Source organism: Globicephala melas, chromosome 1, assembly GCF_963455315.2.
Source record: "Globicephala melas chromosome 1, mGloMel1.2, whole genome shotgun sequence".
NCBI classification, from domain to species: Eukaryota; Metazoa; Chordata; class Mammalia; order Artiodactyla; family Delphinidae; genus Globicephala; species Globicephala melas.
The window spans coordinates 100,161,342-100,178,477 of record NC_083314.1 but is presented as its reverse complement, the minus strand read 5'-3'; the positions used below and the strand labels follow the sequence as shown (position 1 = coordinate 100,178,477).

Here is a 17,136-nt window from a genome sequence, read left to right as displayed (position 1 = left end):
ATTTTTCCCTATTTTTTCTGTCTTTGAAATATTCCATTTTTTAAATGTAAACCTTTCAAGTGATCTACTTTCTCTCCACTCAATATTAGGAAGGTTGTATATTGTTCCCCAGAGCTAAGCCATAATTACTTGATGAGATCTCTTTTCGAATAAAGCTTTGTTAATTAAGTTGTGATTTTTTTTTAAAGCATTGTGTAAAAGCTGCATCTGGGGTAGAATTATCTACTTTCAGACTGTTTTTTTTTCTAATTAACTGATATTTCATATTCAACATTAAGTTAAGTGATTTAAAACCTCTTTACCAATTCTTAATTTCAGATGGTTTAATATGAAATTTTGCTAAAGTTTTTATATATTCCTAGGCAAAATTGAAGAAGTAGTTCTTGAAGCTAGAACTGTTGAGAGAAATACGGAACCTTATAGGAAGGATGCTAATTCAATCAATGGAATGCCAAATATCACAGTAGAAATTAGAGAACATATTCAGGTATTTGGGACTCTCATCCCACTACTGTGTTTAACATTTTAAGGACATTAGAGTTATTTATTGAACAGTTTTATATAATTTTTTTCAAGCTTAATGAAAGTAAAATTGTTAAACAAGCTGGAATTACCACAAAAGGACCCAATGAATATATTCAAGAAATAGAGTTTGAAAATTTGTCTCCTGGAAGTGTTATTATATTCAGGTATGTTAATTAGAGTTCAAACTGTTAACTTTACTTATATTTAAAGTGTTTTACATATCCTGTTAATTTTGAATAAATTACTCCTAAAAATTAACCATATTTTAATTAATGTTTTCAGAGTTAGTCTTGATCCACATGCACAAGCTGCTGTTGGAATTCTTCGAAATCATCTGACACAGTTCAGTCCTCATTTTAAATCTGGGAGTCTTGCTGTTGACAACACAGATCCTATATTAAAAATTCCTTTTGCTTCGTAAGTATGCCTTATTTTATGGAGATTTGCACTTTAATAACTGATAAGTTACCGCAAGCCTGATTTAAGCAGTTTTAAGAGTCCTGTATATCCTTGTTGCTTAAAGGATGGTCTAAGGACCAGGAGTATTTTCATCACTTAGTGTTAACATTTTGTCCTGTGGCTTGTGCCTGTGTATGCAAGCATGTGCTCTCACTCATACACTCCCAGATAGATAGATAGATAAACATGTATACATATATATGCTATACATATCTATCTATCTATATACACGTCTCTGTACACATATACACACAGGTTTTCTGAACTATTTGAGACTAAGTTGCATACTTCATACTTCTTACCACTTCATTTATTTAATGTCAATGCATTATTCTAATATATGGCTATACCATAATTTATTTCATCAGTCTACATTTTTTGGACAGCTGAATTGCTCCCAATTATTCCCTATTATGTATGTCTTTGTACATTCATCTTTGCATAAATCCTTTGTTATTCCTTTACTAATCAGATTAGCCCTTGCTAGGTGGTACCATATAGTACTAAAGAGTATGGGTTTTGAAATTTAAGGCTGGGTTTAACTCCAGCTTCACCACTGTCAGTATGATCTTGAACAAATTATTTAGACTTTCTTCATCTCAGTTTCCTCATCTGGAAAATGGGGCTTATAATAGTTCCTACCTCTTCAATTTTGTAAGGATTAAATAGGATAATGCATATAAAGCACTTAACACAATTCATGGCACATAACGAATACTCAATATATGTTTGATATCATGAGTACTAGGATAATTTCCAGGGTTGGAATTTCGGAGTTAGACTGTCTGTATATATGAGGCTTTTAATACTGCCAAATCTGCTCCAGAAAGATTATATTAATTAATATTTTCAGCTCTATGTAAAAGAGTCTAGTATCGCACATCCTTACTAATACTGAGTATACATTATTGTAATGTTTAACAGCATAGAGGATGCGACTAGACTGCTAGGGTTTGAGTCTAATTTCAGACTCTTAGCTGTAAGACGTAAGACCTTGGGCAAGTTACCTAAGATATAATTATAGTGACTCACAGAATAGTGTTTGACACAGAGTGAGTGATCAGTAAGTGTTAGCTATTAGTCAAATTGGTAAACATAAAATACTTTAAAATGATATCTCAATTTATTTTAAATTTTAAGCTAATTTTTTTGTTCATCAGCCATTTGTATTTATTTGGTGATATGTCATTTTACATATTAGCTCATTTTTCTGTTCCGTTCAATTGTTTTTGTTGTTTTTTAAGAGCTTTTATTAATAAGGGTATTAACTCTTAATTCAAACCATACTTAGTAGTTACATTCTAAAGAAAAATCTGTGATGAAGCAGTTTTGTGTTTCTATGGAAGGTTTATAAAATGCACATTCCTCATCAGAGCTACTTAGATTATTTTGGGACAAGATCAAGAAATCTACACTTTAATATGCTTTGCAGGTGATTCTTATGCAAGGAGTTCACTGACTACATCTTGAAAAATACTGCACTAGAATGGACTTGGTACTGAGGCTACTGATAGATTTGACTCACTCTTGATTCACAAATTGCCAAGGAACGGTTAGTCCCAGCTGGGAGGAGGGAGGCTAACAAAGACCGAGGGAACAAAGCACAGCTGACAGTTTTCTAAGCTCAGAGGATATGTATTCAGTTATATAAAATGAAATTATATAACTGAGTAGTTAGAAGTGCAAGAAAAGAAAGTAGAGTTTCAGCTGCATTCAGGTGTAGTCATTTACACAATCTCACTGCTAACTGGACAAAGCGAAACCGAGGCGATGATAGTTAAACACTTCCTTCTGCTCATTATCAAGAAACATCTTTATCTAAGAAAATCTGGTTTCTTAAACAACCAAGCTGAAGGGTAATGCAACCTTAGGAGCTGAAAGGAGAAGAGGAGAGGAATGTAGCAGTAGAGTAACACATGATTTCTAAGGTCGTTAACTGTGACTTTTGATTATCCTTTTATTGGTCCTTTGATAATTATTTTGAGTTTAAGATAATTAGCATAAAAAGTTCTTATTGCCCCACATAGGAGAATATAAAGAAGAGGAAAAACTAAGTCTGAACTAGAAAGATTAAAAACAAATTTATAAGATAAAGGATATAGCAACCAAAAGATTTTTCCAGTATACTTCTAATTAATAAAATTTAGCACTTGATTATTTCTTTGGCTTGGGAGAAATGTTACTTCTAATTGAGTTTTTAGCATGTGTATCCTCTAATTATTATTTATAAATGTATATTGTTTACAATGTATAGTATAATGCTGAGTTCCTAAAACATACATTGCTAAAACATTTTTTGTTATGATTCATATTTTCTTTATTTTTATTGAGAGCAAGTGAAATTTCAGTATGTTTAACCAGTTTTCTTTATTTTCCAACTTTTAGTATTGCCTCTAAATTAACTTTGGCTGAGCTAAATCAGGTACTTTACCGATGTGAATCAGAAGAACAAGAAGATGGTGGAGGGTGTTATAACATACCAAACTGGTCATCTCTTAAATATGCAGGTCTTCAAGGTAAGCAAGTATAAGGATAGTGAAACTTTTCGGGGTTTTTTGTTTTTGTTTTTGTATTTAAGGGTCATATGGTGTCTTCCTTATAGGAATAAGAGTATGGGCTCAGAGTTCAACTGCTTTGGCAGTTGAAATTATGGCTCTGCCACCTACTCATTGACCTCTGGCAAGTAACTTAAATTCTCTGTGCCCCAACTTCTGCCTCCATAAAATGTGAATAATATTGTCTGATTCATAGACTTTTATGAGGGTTAAATGAGTTCATTCATTTGGGCTCCAAATGGGACTAGGTTGTAAATATATTCATCTTCCTTTTTTGTCTAATTGGAAATATTTTTTTGTTGCATATTTGTTTTAACCTACAAAGAGAACTTTCAGTTAAATATTATGCAGTTAGAGTAGTTGTAAAGTGGGATACAGGAACTAAATATTTAACTATCAGTTTAATTCATTTGGCTGGTAATATTTTCTTAGATTCTTATCTAGGAAATTTGGTTTCTCACACATGTGTTCCTGGTTCATATAGTTTCCCACTTATCAAACCTCCTTTTCAACTCCTTATTTCTCTGTCCATCTAACCCATCTTTAAGGGCCAATTCACTTCTTAACATCTTCCACAAATCTTTCCTTAACTATTGCTTTCACAGTAATTTCTTTGTCCTCCAGACACCCATTGCATTTATCTATTATGTCTCTTATTAGCCCTTGGAATTTACTGCCTTATTTTAATAATAAATATAATTTTTGTATGAATCTTTATTATGGTGGTCAAGAAATAGGCTTTAGAACCACACTTTGTGGGTTGCACTGACTAGCTGTATAATTATATGGTAAACTCTCTGTGGCTCAGTTTTCTCATCTGTAAAATGAAGATAAAAACAGAATCTGGGCTTCCCTGGTGGCGCAGTGGTTGGGAATCTGCCTGCCGATGCAGGGGACGCGGGTTCGTGCCCTGGTCTGGGAGGATCCCACATGCCGCGGAGCGGCTGGACCCGTGGGCCATGGCCACTGAGCCTCCGCGTCCAGAGCTTGTGCTCTGCAGCGGGAGAGGCCACATCAGTGAGAGGCCCGCGTACAGCAAAAAAAAAAAAACAGAATCTACCACAAGGGGTTACTGTTAGAATTAAATGAATTAATACATGTAAAGTACTTAGACAATGCTTATAGTTCATGGTAAGTATTCAGTGATAATTAGCTTTAAAACTCCACTACGTAGACTGTACCTTGAGAAAGAACAATGTTTGCCTTTTGGGGCATTCTTGGTTTTTAGCTTTCATACCTTCTACAAAATCAAGCACATAAGAAGCTCTCAATAAAAATTTGTAAGACTTTTTGTGCTTATGACATTTTGTTTTTTTCTAAAATATTCTCATTTTCAACAAAAAATGTTTTATGCTGTGAGTAATAAAGAAATATATATCTTACCACTCTTAAGCAGATACCTACCATTTTCACTCTGAGCTGTTAAACTCCTTCTGTTTGCCTGAGAAGACCATACTTATGTGAACTTCTCTTCTGGCCTTTATGTTTCTTAAAGTTAAGTCCGGTTTTTTACTAATTTCTCTTTACCTTCTCATGAAATGATTTTTCTCATTCTTTCTAAGTATAATTGCCCTTCCCTGATTTATTTTTTACTCTATACCAATCCCTTTACCCTCTGGCAATTTAGTATTTCCAGCAGCCACCTGATATTTCCAGCAGGCTGTTAATAGCAACCTCAGATTAAATCACACTTAACCATTTCACTGACTTTTCTCTCCTCTAACCAAAATCCCCCTTCCCTACTTCTTGTAACAATACATATTCAGTCATGTTGGAATCCAGGAATCCACTTTTGGACCTGCCCCTTTTATCCTCAACATTTGATCAATAATTAATCAAAATTATTGTATATGTGTTCACCCCACATCAATAATCATGACTTCTGGATTTTTTTCTGTATTCTCTTTTGGTATACTATTTCCTTTTTATTTCCACGGTTATCATCCTGTCTAGGACTAAGTCCTGTCTACAAAACCAACTAACCAGTTTTCCAACCTCTTGATACCTTTTCCACAAATCATACCATCCCATTGGGTATCATCAGACCTCTCTTCTAAAACACTGCTCTGTCATGTCATTCCATTATTCAGTAAGTGGAGCTAACACTTACTGAGCAATATTTACCTTCCCTGAATATGCTAGGGTGTATATAGACCATTATTTTATACTGTCTTGTTTTCTAGATTTTTTTATGTTTTAAGCTTTGTTTCCTAAAGAAGATTATAAGCTTCCTGAAGGAAAGAATATCTTAAATTTATATATTTATTTTTTAATTTCTCAAAACATGCTATATACACAGTAAAATTAATTAAATTCTAACTAAATAAATTTATTTGAAATGAAGTCAATGAAGCCAATATAATTTTTTAAGGTGGAAATTACTACCTTATTAAATAATGAAAGTTGTACTCTTGCTCTGTCATTGAAATAATAGAATGTGCTATATATGCATAGGAATTCTAATACTTCTATCTGAGTAGTACTTGAGGATATGCCTGTATACCTCATTTTGATACTTCATTTAGTTCCAAGTACCTCCTGTTATATTTCAAAGAGCCTCTCCAAAACAGACTTTAGTTATTACCACCATAGGTGCTCTTGCTGTCTCTGAAACCAGTTCTATGATTTTCTTAAATCTTGCCTGAATATTAAGGAATCCACCACTTTTCAACTGTGAAAGGATATAGACTTATCAGTTTTCTTCCCCCAGATCCTTAGAGCAGGGAAGCTATGCCAATTGCCTTTGAATATTGTAATATTAAAATTCAAAAGAGCAGGACCAGCCCCAGAAAATAGGAATCTAGGAAAACTCCGCATAGCTCCTGTGACAGCAGTCCCCTTCAGTATGCCTTTGTATCTTGGTTCAAGTCAGTGTTGCCACACTTATCTCCAGCCCTGGGAAGTGCCACTAAGGACTGTGCAGTCCTTCTGTCTACCTGTATATGTGTTCACCCCAAATCTCTAGAGACTAGCAGCAGCCCAGGCTATGAGAACAAACTACCTTTGCCAGTGATTAAATTGTCATGATATTTCTCTGAATTTTCAGGATTAATGTCCATATTGGCAGAAATAAGACCAAAGAATGACTTGGGGCATCCCTTTTGTGATAATTTGAGATCTGGAGACTGGATGATTGACTATGTCAGTAACCGGCTTATTTCACGGTCAGGAACCATTGCTGAAGTAAGTAAAGCTATATTCTAGTCCAGAAAAACAAGGGCACAATAAGAAGTATATTAACATACTACATATAATATTTATATTGTTTTCTAACCTGAAACATTATTTTCTAAACTGAAACATTTTCCTCCCTTCTTCATCGTCTTTCAGTTCTAATAAGTGAAAATCTGGTTAATAGATTGCTAGATAGTAGAATTGCATGTTTGGATTTAGCTTTTAAAATACACCTAGCCTATAAGCACATCAAATTAACTCTTAAAATTATTTTATAACAGGTTGGTAAATGGTTGCAGGCTATGTTCTTCTACCTGAAGCAGATCCCACGTTACCTTATCCCTTGTTACTTTGATGCTATATTAATTGGCGCATATACCACTCTCCTGGATATAGCATGGAAGCAGATGTCAAGGTATATCCAGCAAAGCTTGAGTAGATAAGCATGTTTGTATAGAAGCCACATACAGTCAGTTTAAACACTCTTAAAAGACCAAAACATGAGGAATTGTCATACACACATAGAGCTGAAAAAGTTGATAAGTGGGTAGTAAATTTATTAACATCCTTTAATCTGGAACACACAAAAACAAACAGTTATTAAAATCTGTTCTATAAAACTAAAAAACGTGTTGATGGGAAATTTTAATTGTTTTATGTTATCTGTTTCCGTTTATTCCTTGACTTGTTAAGTTAATGGATACAATTTCGTAAATCTACACACAGCATTCTTTTTTCTAATTTTTCATGAATTAACAGAAAAAATATTCTTCTATTATGATAAAGGAAATTTGCCTTTATTGGTGAATTTCCCTAAAATGAAACCACAGGTCGGAATGTACCAGTGAAGAGCTGCCAAATCGATTTGGGCATGATCTCAGAAGGAACAAAACTTCAGCCCTACCATTTGTTTTACAACAGGCCTTTTAAAGCCAGCTAGACAGAATACTGGGTGAAATGAAAGCAGTTCTGAAACCTTATCCAAATTGAAAATTTTGTTCTACTGATATTAGCATTGTTACACATTTGTGTAGAGAGACTTTTTGAAGGGAAGAAACCAAGTAAAATAATATTGCCAAAAATTTTTGAATCAATGGGTATAAAATTTCAGGTATGCAAGATGAGTAAGTTTTGAGATCTGATGTACAACATTGTGGCTATAAATAACAATATTGTGTTGTACTCTTAAAAATCTGTTTTACACAGGTAGGTCTCAACTTAGTTGTTCTTACCCTAATAAAATTTTTTGAATAAATAAATGAATAATAAAAAATTTTGTATTTCCACACATAATATTTTGAACTCTATAACATTGTTGCAGCTTTGTTCAGAATGGTTCTACCTTTGTGAAACACCTTTCCCTGGGTTCAGTCCAAATGTGTGGAGTAGGAAAATGCCCTTCTCTGCCACTTCTTTCACCTTCCCTTATGGATGTACCATGCAGGCTGAATGAAATCACAAGAGAGAAGGAGCAGTGTTGTGTGTCTCTAGCTGCAGGTAAGAAATTATGTACAAGGTTAAATGTGTAAGTCAGGATTTGAGAGGACACTATGAAGAAATTATTATTAAAAAAACTCATGATGTTATTCAAGATTTCATGTTACTGCTTAGTAAAATTTCATAGGTATTCACTTGTAAAAATAATGACCGTTCTAACTATTTAATTACCACTGTGCACCAGACATTTATTTATGTGCATTTTTTATTGTGGCCAGTTAATCCTTTTTTTCATGTTTATTTTTCCAACTTATGGCATTTTGCATTTTTTAATCAAATTTGTTTTACTACCCTTTTTCCATTACACTATACTTGTTTCCCAACATTAAAAATTAACCCAACCTTGTAAAATTAACCCAACCAAGTTACAAAACACGAAACAAATGTTAAATAATTTTTATTATGTGTCTAATTGCAATCAAATGCTTTCAGCTCTATTGGTATTTTTCCTGAAAGTAGATTTAAAACCCGAATCAAGTAACAAGTTGAAATCTAAGCAAAATAGGCTTTTGGTTTCTTCTTAATAAATTTCAAGCTATTTCTAAGAAGTATTTAATATTTGAGTCCACTGAAGTTTAGAACTTTCCAAACAAAACTGAAAAATACTAACTGCAGGATGAAAGTAACAGTGTTGTCCATGTGAATTCCTCTGTTTACCCTTAAATTTGCATTTGCTCAGACCAAGAAAAAAGACCTAGTGGACCCAACAAATAAAAAAGAAGTTAACTTTTCATTTGGAATGATCATATGAACCTTCTGAATGTTTTAATTATGTAATTGTGTTTTAGATTTTCACTCAACTATTTGATCTCCTTCTGGTACTTTCCCCTGTGAATCCATGCAGATGGTCATAAAACTGAACAGGGCCATTGTGAAAAAAAGTTGATAGGCAGAATTTGATTTTAAAGCTTATTGTTTAGAAGCCTATTACATAGAATAGTGATCTCAACATTTTTGATTATTCACTGCTGTTGTTAAGCACTCCCAAAATAAATATACTGATATATTGATATCATAAATGATATACTGATATAAGCTATGATACTTGGTATGTTTACATATCAGGTACAATGTAAAACAAAAAGAGAAACTAAAAAGGTAAGTTCATAAATATAAATAGAAGTTCTGGGATTTCTTTCTAACATGCTAAAGGAGAGTTTTATATACTCCATACTAACAATATATAGGACTGTTCTCAGATTTGCAGATAGATTTCTTCGTTTCATTTTTAAATGAATACAAAGGCCAGGAATACCTTCCTTTGGTGACAGTGGTGCAATATATGTATATAATTTTAAGCTTTTATAATAATTGACAAGGTAGAAATCATTCAGAAGATGTGTGATCTTAAGTCATATACTCTGAGAGGTCAAAAAGTTAATACAAACATTTCCACACATCAGTGCTAGAGATTTTAGTTTTGACTTTTTAACAAAGACTAACTGCCTGTATTTTGGGGCATACCAACTCAAACTCACCCTTGGATCTATCTATACTTACATTTTATGCAAGGTATTAAGTGGATTAAAGTACCAGGAAGTCTGTGCCGCACAGAGTACTATATATATATGTGATAGCTGCTGTCATCATCATCATCAGAATTACATCATCAACCATATATTGGGTTGGCCAACAGGTTCCTTCGATTTTTAAAGTAAAAATAAAAGACACGTTTTTAATTTTCACCAAGAAGTCTATTGAACATCGTATGCACCGTTTTGTTCTATTACCTTCCCAAAACTTTTTATCTTTTTGAGCAAAGAACTGTTCCAGGTGCCTTTTACAGTCTTCCAGGGAATTGAAATTTTTTTTTTCCATTAAGAGAATTTTGTAAAGACCGAAATGAATGGAAATCCAAAGGTTCAATGTCTGGTGAATACAGCGGATGAATCAGAACTTCCCAGCCAAGCTGTACCAGTTTTTGCCTGCTCATCAAAGAAACATGTGGTCTTGAGTTATCCTGATGGAAGATGATGAGTTTTCTGTCGACTAATCCCAGATGCTTTTCGTCGAGTGCTGCTTTCAGTTGGTCTAATTGGGAGCAGTACTTGTTGGAATTAATCATTTAGTTCTCCGGAAGGAGCTCATAATAGAGGACTCCCTTCCAATCCCACCATATACACACATCACCTTCTTTGGATGAAGATCGGCCTTTGGTGTGGTTGGTGGTGGTTCATTTTGCTTGCCCCACAATCTCTTCCATTCCACATTGTTGTACAGTATCCACTTTTCATCACCCATCACAATTTGTTTTAAAAATGGAATGTTTTCGTTACGTTGCAGTAGAGAATCTCATGTGGAAATACGGTCAAGAAGGTTTTCCTCCTTGGGCTTCCCTGGTGGTGCAGTGGTTGAGAGTCTGCCTGCCGATGCAGAGGACACGGGTTCGTGCCCCGGTCCGGGAAGATCCCACGTGCCGCGGAGCGGCTACGCCCGTGAGCCATGGCCGCTGAGCCTGCGCGTCCGGAGCCTGTGCTCCGCAACGGGAGAGGCCGCAACAGTGAGAGGCCCGCTTACCACAAAAAAAAAAAAAAAAAAAAAAAAAAAGAAGGTTTTCCTCACTTAACTTATGTGGAACCCAAGATCAAAGTGATTAACATAACCAAGCTAGTGCAAATAATTTTCAATGCTTGATTTGGATATTTTGAGTATGTCGGCTATCTCCCATGTGGTATAATGTTGATTGTTCTCAATTAATGTCTCAATTTGATCACTGTCAACTTCAACTGGTCTACCTGATCATGGAGCATCGTCCAGCGAGAAATCTCCAAAAGAAAACTTTGCAAACCACTTTTGACAAGTTCAATCAGTCACAGCACCTTTCCATACACTGCACAAATCTTTTTGTGCGTTTCAGTTGCATTTTTACCTTTCTTGAAATAATAAAACATAATATGCCAAAAATGTTGCTTTTTTTCTTCCATCTTCAGTATTAAAATGGCTACACAAAAATTCACCAATTTTGATAAGTTTTTTTTTTTAATGCACGACAGATATGACAGCTGTCACAATACAGTATAACAAAATTATGTTGAATGAAGTTAAAGACAACTAAGCGCTACTAGAGCCATCTTACGGAAAAAACCAAACAAACTTTTTGGCCAACCCAGTATATAAACTGTATATGTGAACCATGTATAAACAATACCCAAAGTGTTTAGGGAAATTTTGTACCACTGTTTGAAAGACAATATAGAAAAAAACGTTTGATGTTACCTTTAGTTCTGATGTTTTCTTAACAGAAGAACATACAAGGTGAAGACCCAGTAAACAGAAACTTAAAGTTTTGTGAAGTATTGCCAATTTTTGTTTATCTTAGTCAAATTCTTTCACCTCTCAATTTACCTTTTATAATTAATCTTTTATTTCATTCATTCAGTAAATTTTTATAGTGATATGTACCAGTTACAATTTTCAGTGATATACTTTGGTAAACAATGCAAATGAGATTTCTGTTATCATGGATCTTATTTTCTATTGGGGAGAGACATTCATTCAACAAACCAGAAAACAAACAAGATATTGTCAAATAGTGTTAAGTGTTTAGAAAATAGTTACGAATGAATGCTGTGAACATTTTATGACCTCAGTTTTCCCTTCCTAAAATATTTGTTACATTTACTTCAGCATAGTTGGTTTTCTTGAGTGAAATGCTAATTTCCTTTACTTTCCTACTGATTATTGTTTTTAGTACAGATAACAATTATATTCTTTTCATGTTTTGTAAGAAACCAAACTCAATCTAAAAGTAAAATTTTAGATTTTATCCATCAGTCACTCTGTTTTACTTCATGCATAAAACCTGCAGTTACCTAGAATGTTCAGGTTATTTGGCATCTGAAATCCTTGTTTTCATCTGTAAAAATTGTCTCTGGCTAACAAACTATACACTTCTAAGTCATTTTAAGTCAATGGGAAATTTGGTAATAAAGTAACTCTATAGTGATAGATTAATAAACATTTAATTATGTATCATTAAGGTAATCATCTCATATTTAGATTAATTTGTTGCCTTCGAATTACACATAGAACCTTTTAAAATATATCATTACTATTATATTAAGAGTTTCTTGATGTGTTAATTATTTGACCTCTGATTTTAATCTTTAACTTTAATTTACTAAAAGAAAGTTTATCTGTGTTTAAAGACTCACACATTTGAACCAATTCAGATAAGCATCGCTCTCTAGCACTGATTCTTAATCTATTTTGGGTGACAGATTCCTTTAAGAATCAGATATGATTATGGAACCTCATCACACAAAAGTTGACATTAAGTATAGCCATACATTCTGCAGATACCTTAAGAGGGTTTAAAGACTCTTTTTAGCTCATCCTTGACCCCCAAGTTTAGAGCAACTCATCTATAGTAATGGAGTTCATAGGTTTGTGTATATTAAGGTTAATGTATTACTTTGTTGTGTTTTCTGTTAGGCTTACCTCACTTTTCTTCTGGTATTTTCCGCTGCTGGGGAAGGGATACTTTTATTGCCCTTAGAGGTCTGCTGCTTATTACTGGACGCTACTTGGAGGCCAGGTAGGAAATCTCTAAAAAGTTGCAATGTTCGCATGTTTTTCACATGCTCTTCAAACTTTTCTTATTCATCTATTCTCAACATTTGGGAGGCATGTTTTCCTTAGGTGTGTTTTTTAATTTTATTTTTTATATATTCAATTAATAGGATCGTAGAATTTCAAAGAAGTGAAAATCTTTAAAGTTACCAAATTCTAACCCTTCATGTTACAGATCAGGTTATCTTTAGCATTTGCTACTTTATTTCAAGTAAAACTAAAAAATGTATAACCATATTACTAACATCACTCACTAAAGAGTAAAATTTCTATGCCCAAGTTAAGTGTAAGAACTCAGATGAACTTTTAGGTAAAATTGGAAAGTCTGCCATTTTCTGTTCTTCCATAATGAAGGCATTGCTGGCTTTTTGACGGAGTCCGGTAGAAAGAATTATAATACCAGGTTTTCTTCTTTTTAATGTCAGACCTTGTAACCTCCAGTTTTATGTTTTCTAGACTTAAAATGGTGTTTTCTTATGTCACAATATTATGTATGAATTTATCGGAGGTAGAAAAGAAAGGCTTTACATCAGTGCTGTATAGTGTTCCACAAATCAGCAGTGTCACCATCATCTGACAGCTTGTTAGAAATGCAAGTTGTTGTTCTCTATGCTGGATCTGCTGAATCCAAACCTGGGGGTGGAAAGGGCAGATTTGGCAGATGGCAATCTGTGTTTTCGCAGGGGCTCCAGGTGATTTTCAGTGGCCTAAGACTAAAGTTTGAAATCACTGCTCTGCAAGTTAAAATTTGTAGCAAAAAAAGCATTTATATGTTACCTTATTTTGATGTCACCCGAGAAATAACTGGAGGTTTGCCTCTCCAAATGACAAGTTTTATTTCTGATCCTTTTAAAATTGGAAATTTCTAAGTAAGCATCAAAAATGTATTATATGCTTCCCTATACTAACCTAATATATAATAAGACCTTTTATTATGGACTTAAGATACTATTATGGGGCTGTAGAAATTTGGGAGGCTGTGTGCTTCTTCCCCAAATGCCCCTAAATGATCGTGATTAAGAAGTAGGAAGTGGAACGTCAGGAGCATAGTATAGTGGTTAAGAACTTGGGTTTGGGCCAGACTACCAGGTTCTAATCCTGGTTCCAAATGCCCACCTGACAAATTATTTGTTCTCTTTGTGCTCTTCGTAGAATGGTTATAGCACTTACTTTATAGGGTTTTTGTGAAGATTAAATAAGCTAATACGGTTAAAGTATCTAGAGCAATGTCTGCCGCATGCTAAGCACTCCATAAATGTTCATTTTTAAAATAATTATTTTTACTTTCATTGTTATCTGGGCTCCCAATGATCACTTCTATGTACTGTCAAAAATTTCTGCTACTTAGTTTTACATATGACTGTCTAGATCAGGCATCAGGTAACTATGGCCTGTCACTTGTTTTGTATGACCTATGAGCTAAGAATGGTTTTTACGTTTTTAAAGGATCATTAAAAAAAAAAAGAATATATGATGAGACCATATATGGCCAACAAAGCCTAAAATATTTACTGTCTGACCCTTTACAGAAAAAAAGTTTGCCTACCCCTGATCTAGATGACTTCCCAGAAGATAATGCATTTGTTACGGTAGTGCTAGCTGCTATGAATTATAAACTCTTAAATTTCAATGGCTTTTCACAAACGAAATTCATTTGCTTCTGATCCTGTACGGGTGTTGAGGAGGGAACTTTCTACTTAGTGGTGAAGGGATATAGGCTTCTTTATCTTCAGGATATACCATCTTCCAGGGACTCTAGGTTCTCTCCAGTCAGCTGGCAGAGAGGGAAAGAGAGCCTGAGGAACACACACCTGTTCCATGTACTTAACATTCTTTTGCCTTAGAATGCAGTCATCTGGCCACAGCCAAGTGTAAGGTAGGCTGGGATGTATAGGAAAGCCATTTTGGTGGACACATGGCTGTCTCTACCACAGATAGTTCTACTTCCACCCTCTGCAGAGATGTTCATGGACAGAGGACTTTTTATTCAACTTTCTCATGTATGACATGTTCTAGATGATTAAGATTGCTAATACTCTTTTTATTAATTGGAAGTGTCACAGTCCATACTAACACTTTGGTACTGCAAAGATAAAAAGTTCCTCTTACACTATAATTTAAGAGATGGGCGTGGGACTTCCCTGGTAGCACAGTGGTTAAGAGCCCACCTGCCAATGCAGGGGACACAGGTTCAATCCCTGGTCTGGGAAGATCTCACATGCCACGAAGCAACTAAGCCTGTGCACCACAAGTACTGAGCCCATGTGCCACAACTACTGAAGCCCGCATGCCTAGAGCCCGTGTCTTGCAACAAGAGAAGCCACTGCAATGAGAAGCCTGCACACCGCAATGAAGCGTAGTCCCCACTCACCACAACTAGAGAAAGCCCATGCACAGCAATGAAGACACAACACAGCCAAAAATTTTTAAAAATTTTTTTAAAAAGAAATGGGCATTGAACTGATATATAGAATTAATTAAATTTCTAAATGGTTTAGCCAAAAAGCGTTGAGGCCTAGAGATTTTAAATGCCTTTTCCAAGGTCATACAGATGGCAACACTAGGATTTAAATCTCAGTCTTCTTATTTCTCAGTTTCATGCTCTTTCTAGAATGCCATGCCATCTTACAAAGTTGTCATTTGGTGTATGATAGTAGAATAACACTTTGAAAGATAAAATATTCTCTACAAGTTTTTGAAAATAAATTATGTTTTTCAAGGTCAGTTTTTACCCATTTATTTTCTTACATGGTTGTTTTATTCTTGGTATCTGCTATTTAAAGTAATAAGATTCATGTTCTTAGTTCCTCAGATTTTGAAATACGAGGGATTTCAAAAGTAAAACCTAGAGCTATGAGGGACCTTAAAAATCACCCAGTCCAATCCCAAACTCCACAGATGAAAAAAAATTCTCCCAGAGGTGGTTAGTCACACAGATTGTTAGAGAAAAAGACAGGGCTAGGCTCAAGGTTCCTGACTTTTAATTCAGTGCTTATTTTATATTATGACCTCTTTCTACATGAAAATACAAAGAAATAAGGGCAGGAGAGAAAATACATAAAAAATAATGATTACCAAGAGTGACTTTTTTGTCTTCAATTTTTTAAGTGATTGTTTTCATGTCAAATGATTCACCTAATTCTGTTGTTTTAGGAATATTATTTTAGCATTTGCTGGTACCCTGAGACATGGTCTCATTCCTAATCTCCTGGGTGAAGGAACTTATGCCAGATACAACTGCCGAGATGCTGTGTGGTGGTGGCTGCAGTGTATTCAGGATTATTGTAAAATGGTCCCAAATGGTCTAGACATTCTCAGGTGCCCAGTTTCCAGAATGTATCCTACAGATGATTCTGCTCCTTTGTCTGCTGGTACACTGGTAAAGATCATTTCTTAAAATAATTTTTTTTCCTGAAAAATGACTTTTAGCTTCTAATATAAAATACATGTAAAATTAAGAATCTGAATCTTACAAATTCTTCAAATATTGGTATTTATTTAGCACCTGCTGCTACTATGAGAGATTACAGAGATAAGACTTGCTGTTTGCCTAAAGAGCTTGCAACATGGTAGAAGAGGTGATGTGTATATAATACAATCATTGCAAAAAAGAGGGAAGTGCTGTGTAGTCTCATAAAAGAAAGAGAGATGATCTAGTAGGTGGGTCTCAGGAAGGACTACAGAAAGTAACTTTCAGGTGAAACTTTTAGGTGAAAGTAAATTTCACCTAAATTAAACCTTGAAAGGTGAGTAGGATTTCATCAGAGATGAGGGAAGTTGTGAGAAGATATTAAAGATGAAATGAATAATAAAGCACAGGGTGGATTGACGCACAGTTTAGGACATACTGCTCAGTCTAGTTTGGCTTTTTGTGTAGGGTACCTATAGGGTAGTAGGGGATTGTGGAAAGGGTGGACCAGGTTGGAGAGCCTTGGCTACCAATCCAGGGAGTTCAGAGTTTATCTTATGAGCAGTGCAGAATGAATAAACATTTTTTTGTGTTCTTTTTTCCCCCAGGGATATTGTACTTTTGCCACTTCTGATCTGCATTTATGTTATAGTTTATTTGGTATGGAGCACTTCTAAGCTACCTCAGGGCTAGCATAGATTTATGTCACTACAATGTTTCTATCATGAAGTGTTCAAAGAATATTTGTCCAAAAATTTTTTTAACCTAAAGTAAATTACCATTATAGTATATAGTTTATCTCCACTGCTATGTATGTGGATGAATTAGAACAGCAATGCCAATTTAAAACTCAGATTTCTGTATAATAAGCTAGATTCATTTATTAGCTGAACTGTTCACTCTAACGCAGATTACACAAGCTCACAAGATTATTTTTCATGTATC

The 17,136-nt window shown here is 34.5% G+C and overlaps 1 protein-coding gene across 3 annotated transcripts in view; it reads left to right on the top strand.

Moving 5' to 3' along the window:
• The window catches only part of AGL (amylo-alpha-1,6-glucosidase and 4-alpha-glucanotransferase), a 79,602-nt gene that overhangs the window by 33,021 nt on the left and 29,445 nt on the right, over positions 1 to 17,136 (top strand). For all 3 annotated transcript variants that reach the window (XM_030868785.2, XM_060302295.1, XM_060302303.2), the window contains exons 18-26: positions 363 to 487; positions 577 to 689; positions 808 to 942; positions 3,370 to 3,500; positions 6,586 to 6,722; positions 6,995 to 7,128; positions 8,035 to 8,210; positions 12,645 to 12,747; positions 15,936 to 16,161. In XM_030868785.2, the coding sequence (XP_030724645.1) occupies positions 363 to 487; positions 577 to 689; positions 808 to 942; positions 3,370 to 3,500; positions 6,586 to 6,722; positions 6,995 to 7,128; positions 8,035 to 8,210; positions 12,645 to 12,747; positions 15,936 to 16,161 (1,280 nt within the window). The remainder of the gene's footprint in view (positions 1 to 362; positions 488 to 576; positions 690 to 807; positions 943 to 3,369; positions 3,501 to 6,585; positions 6,723 to 6,994; positions 7,129 to 8,034; positions 8,211 to 12,644; positions 12,748 to 15,935; positions 16,162 to 17,136) is intronic.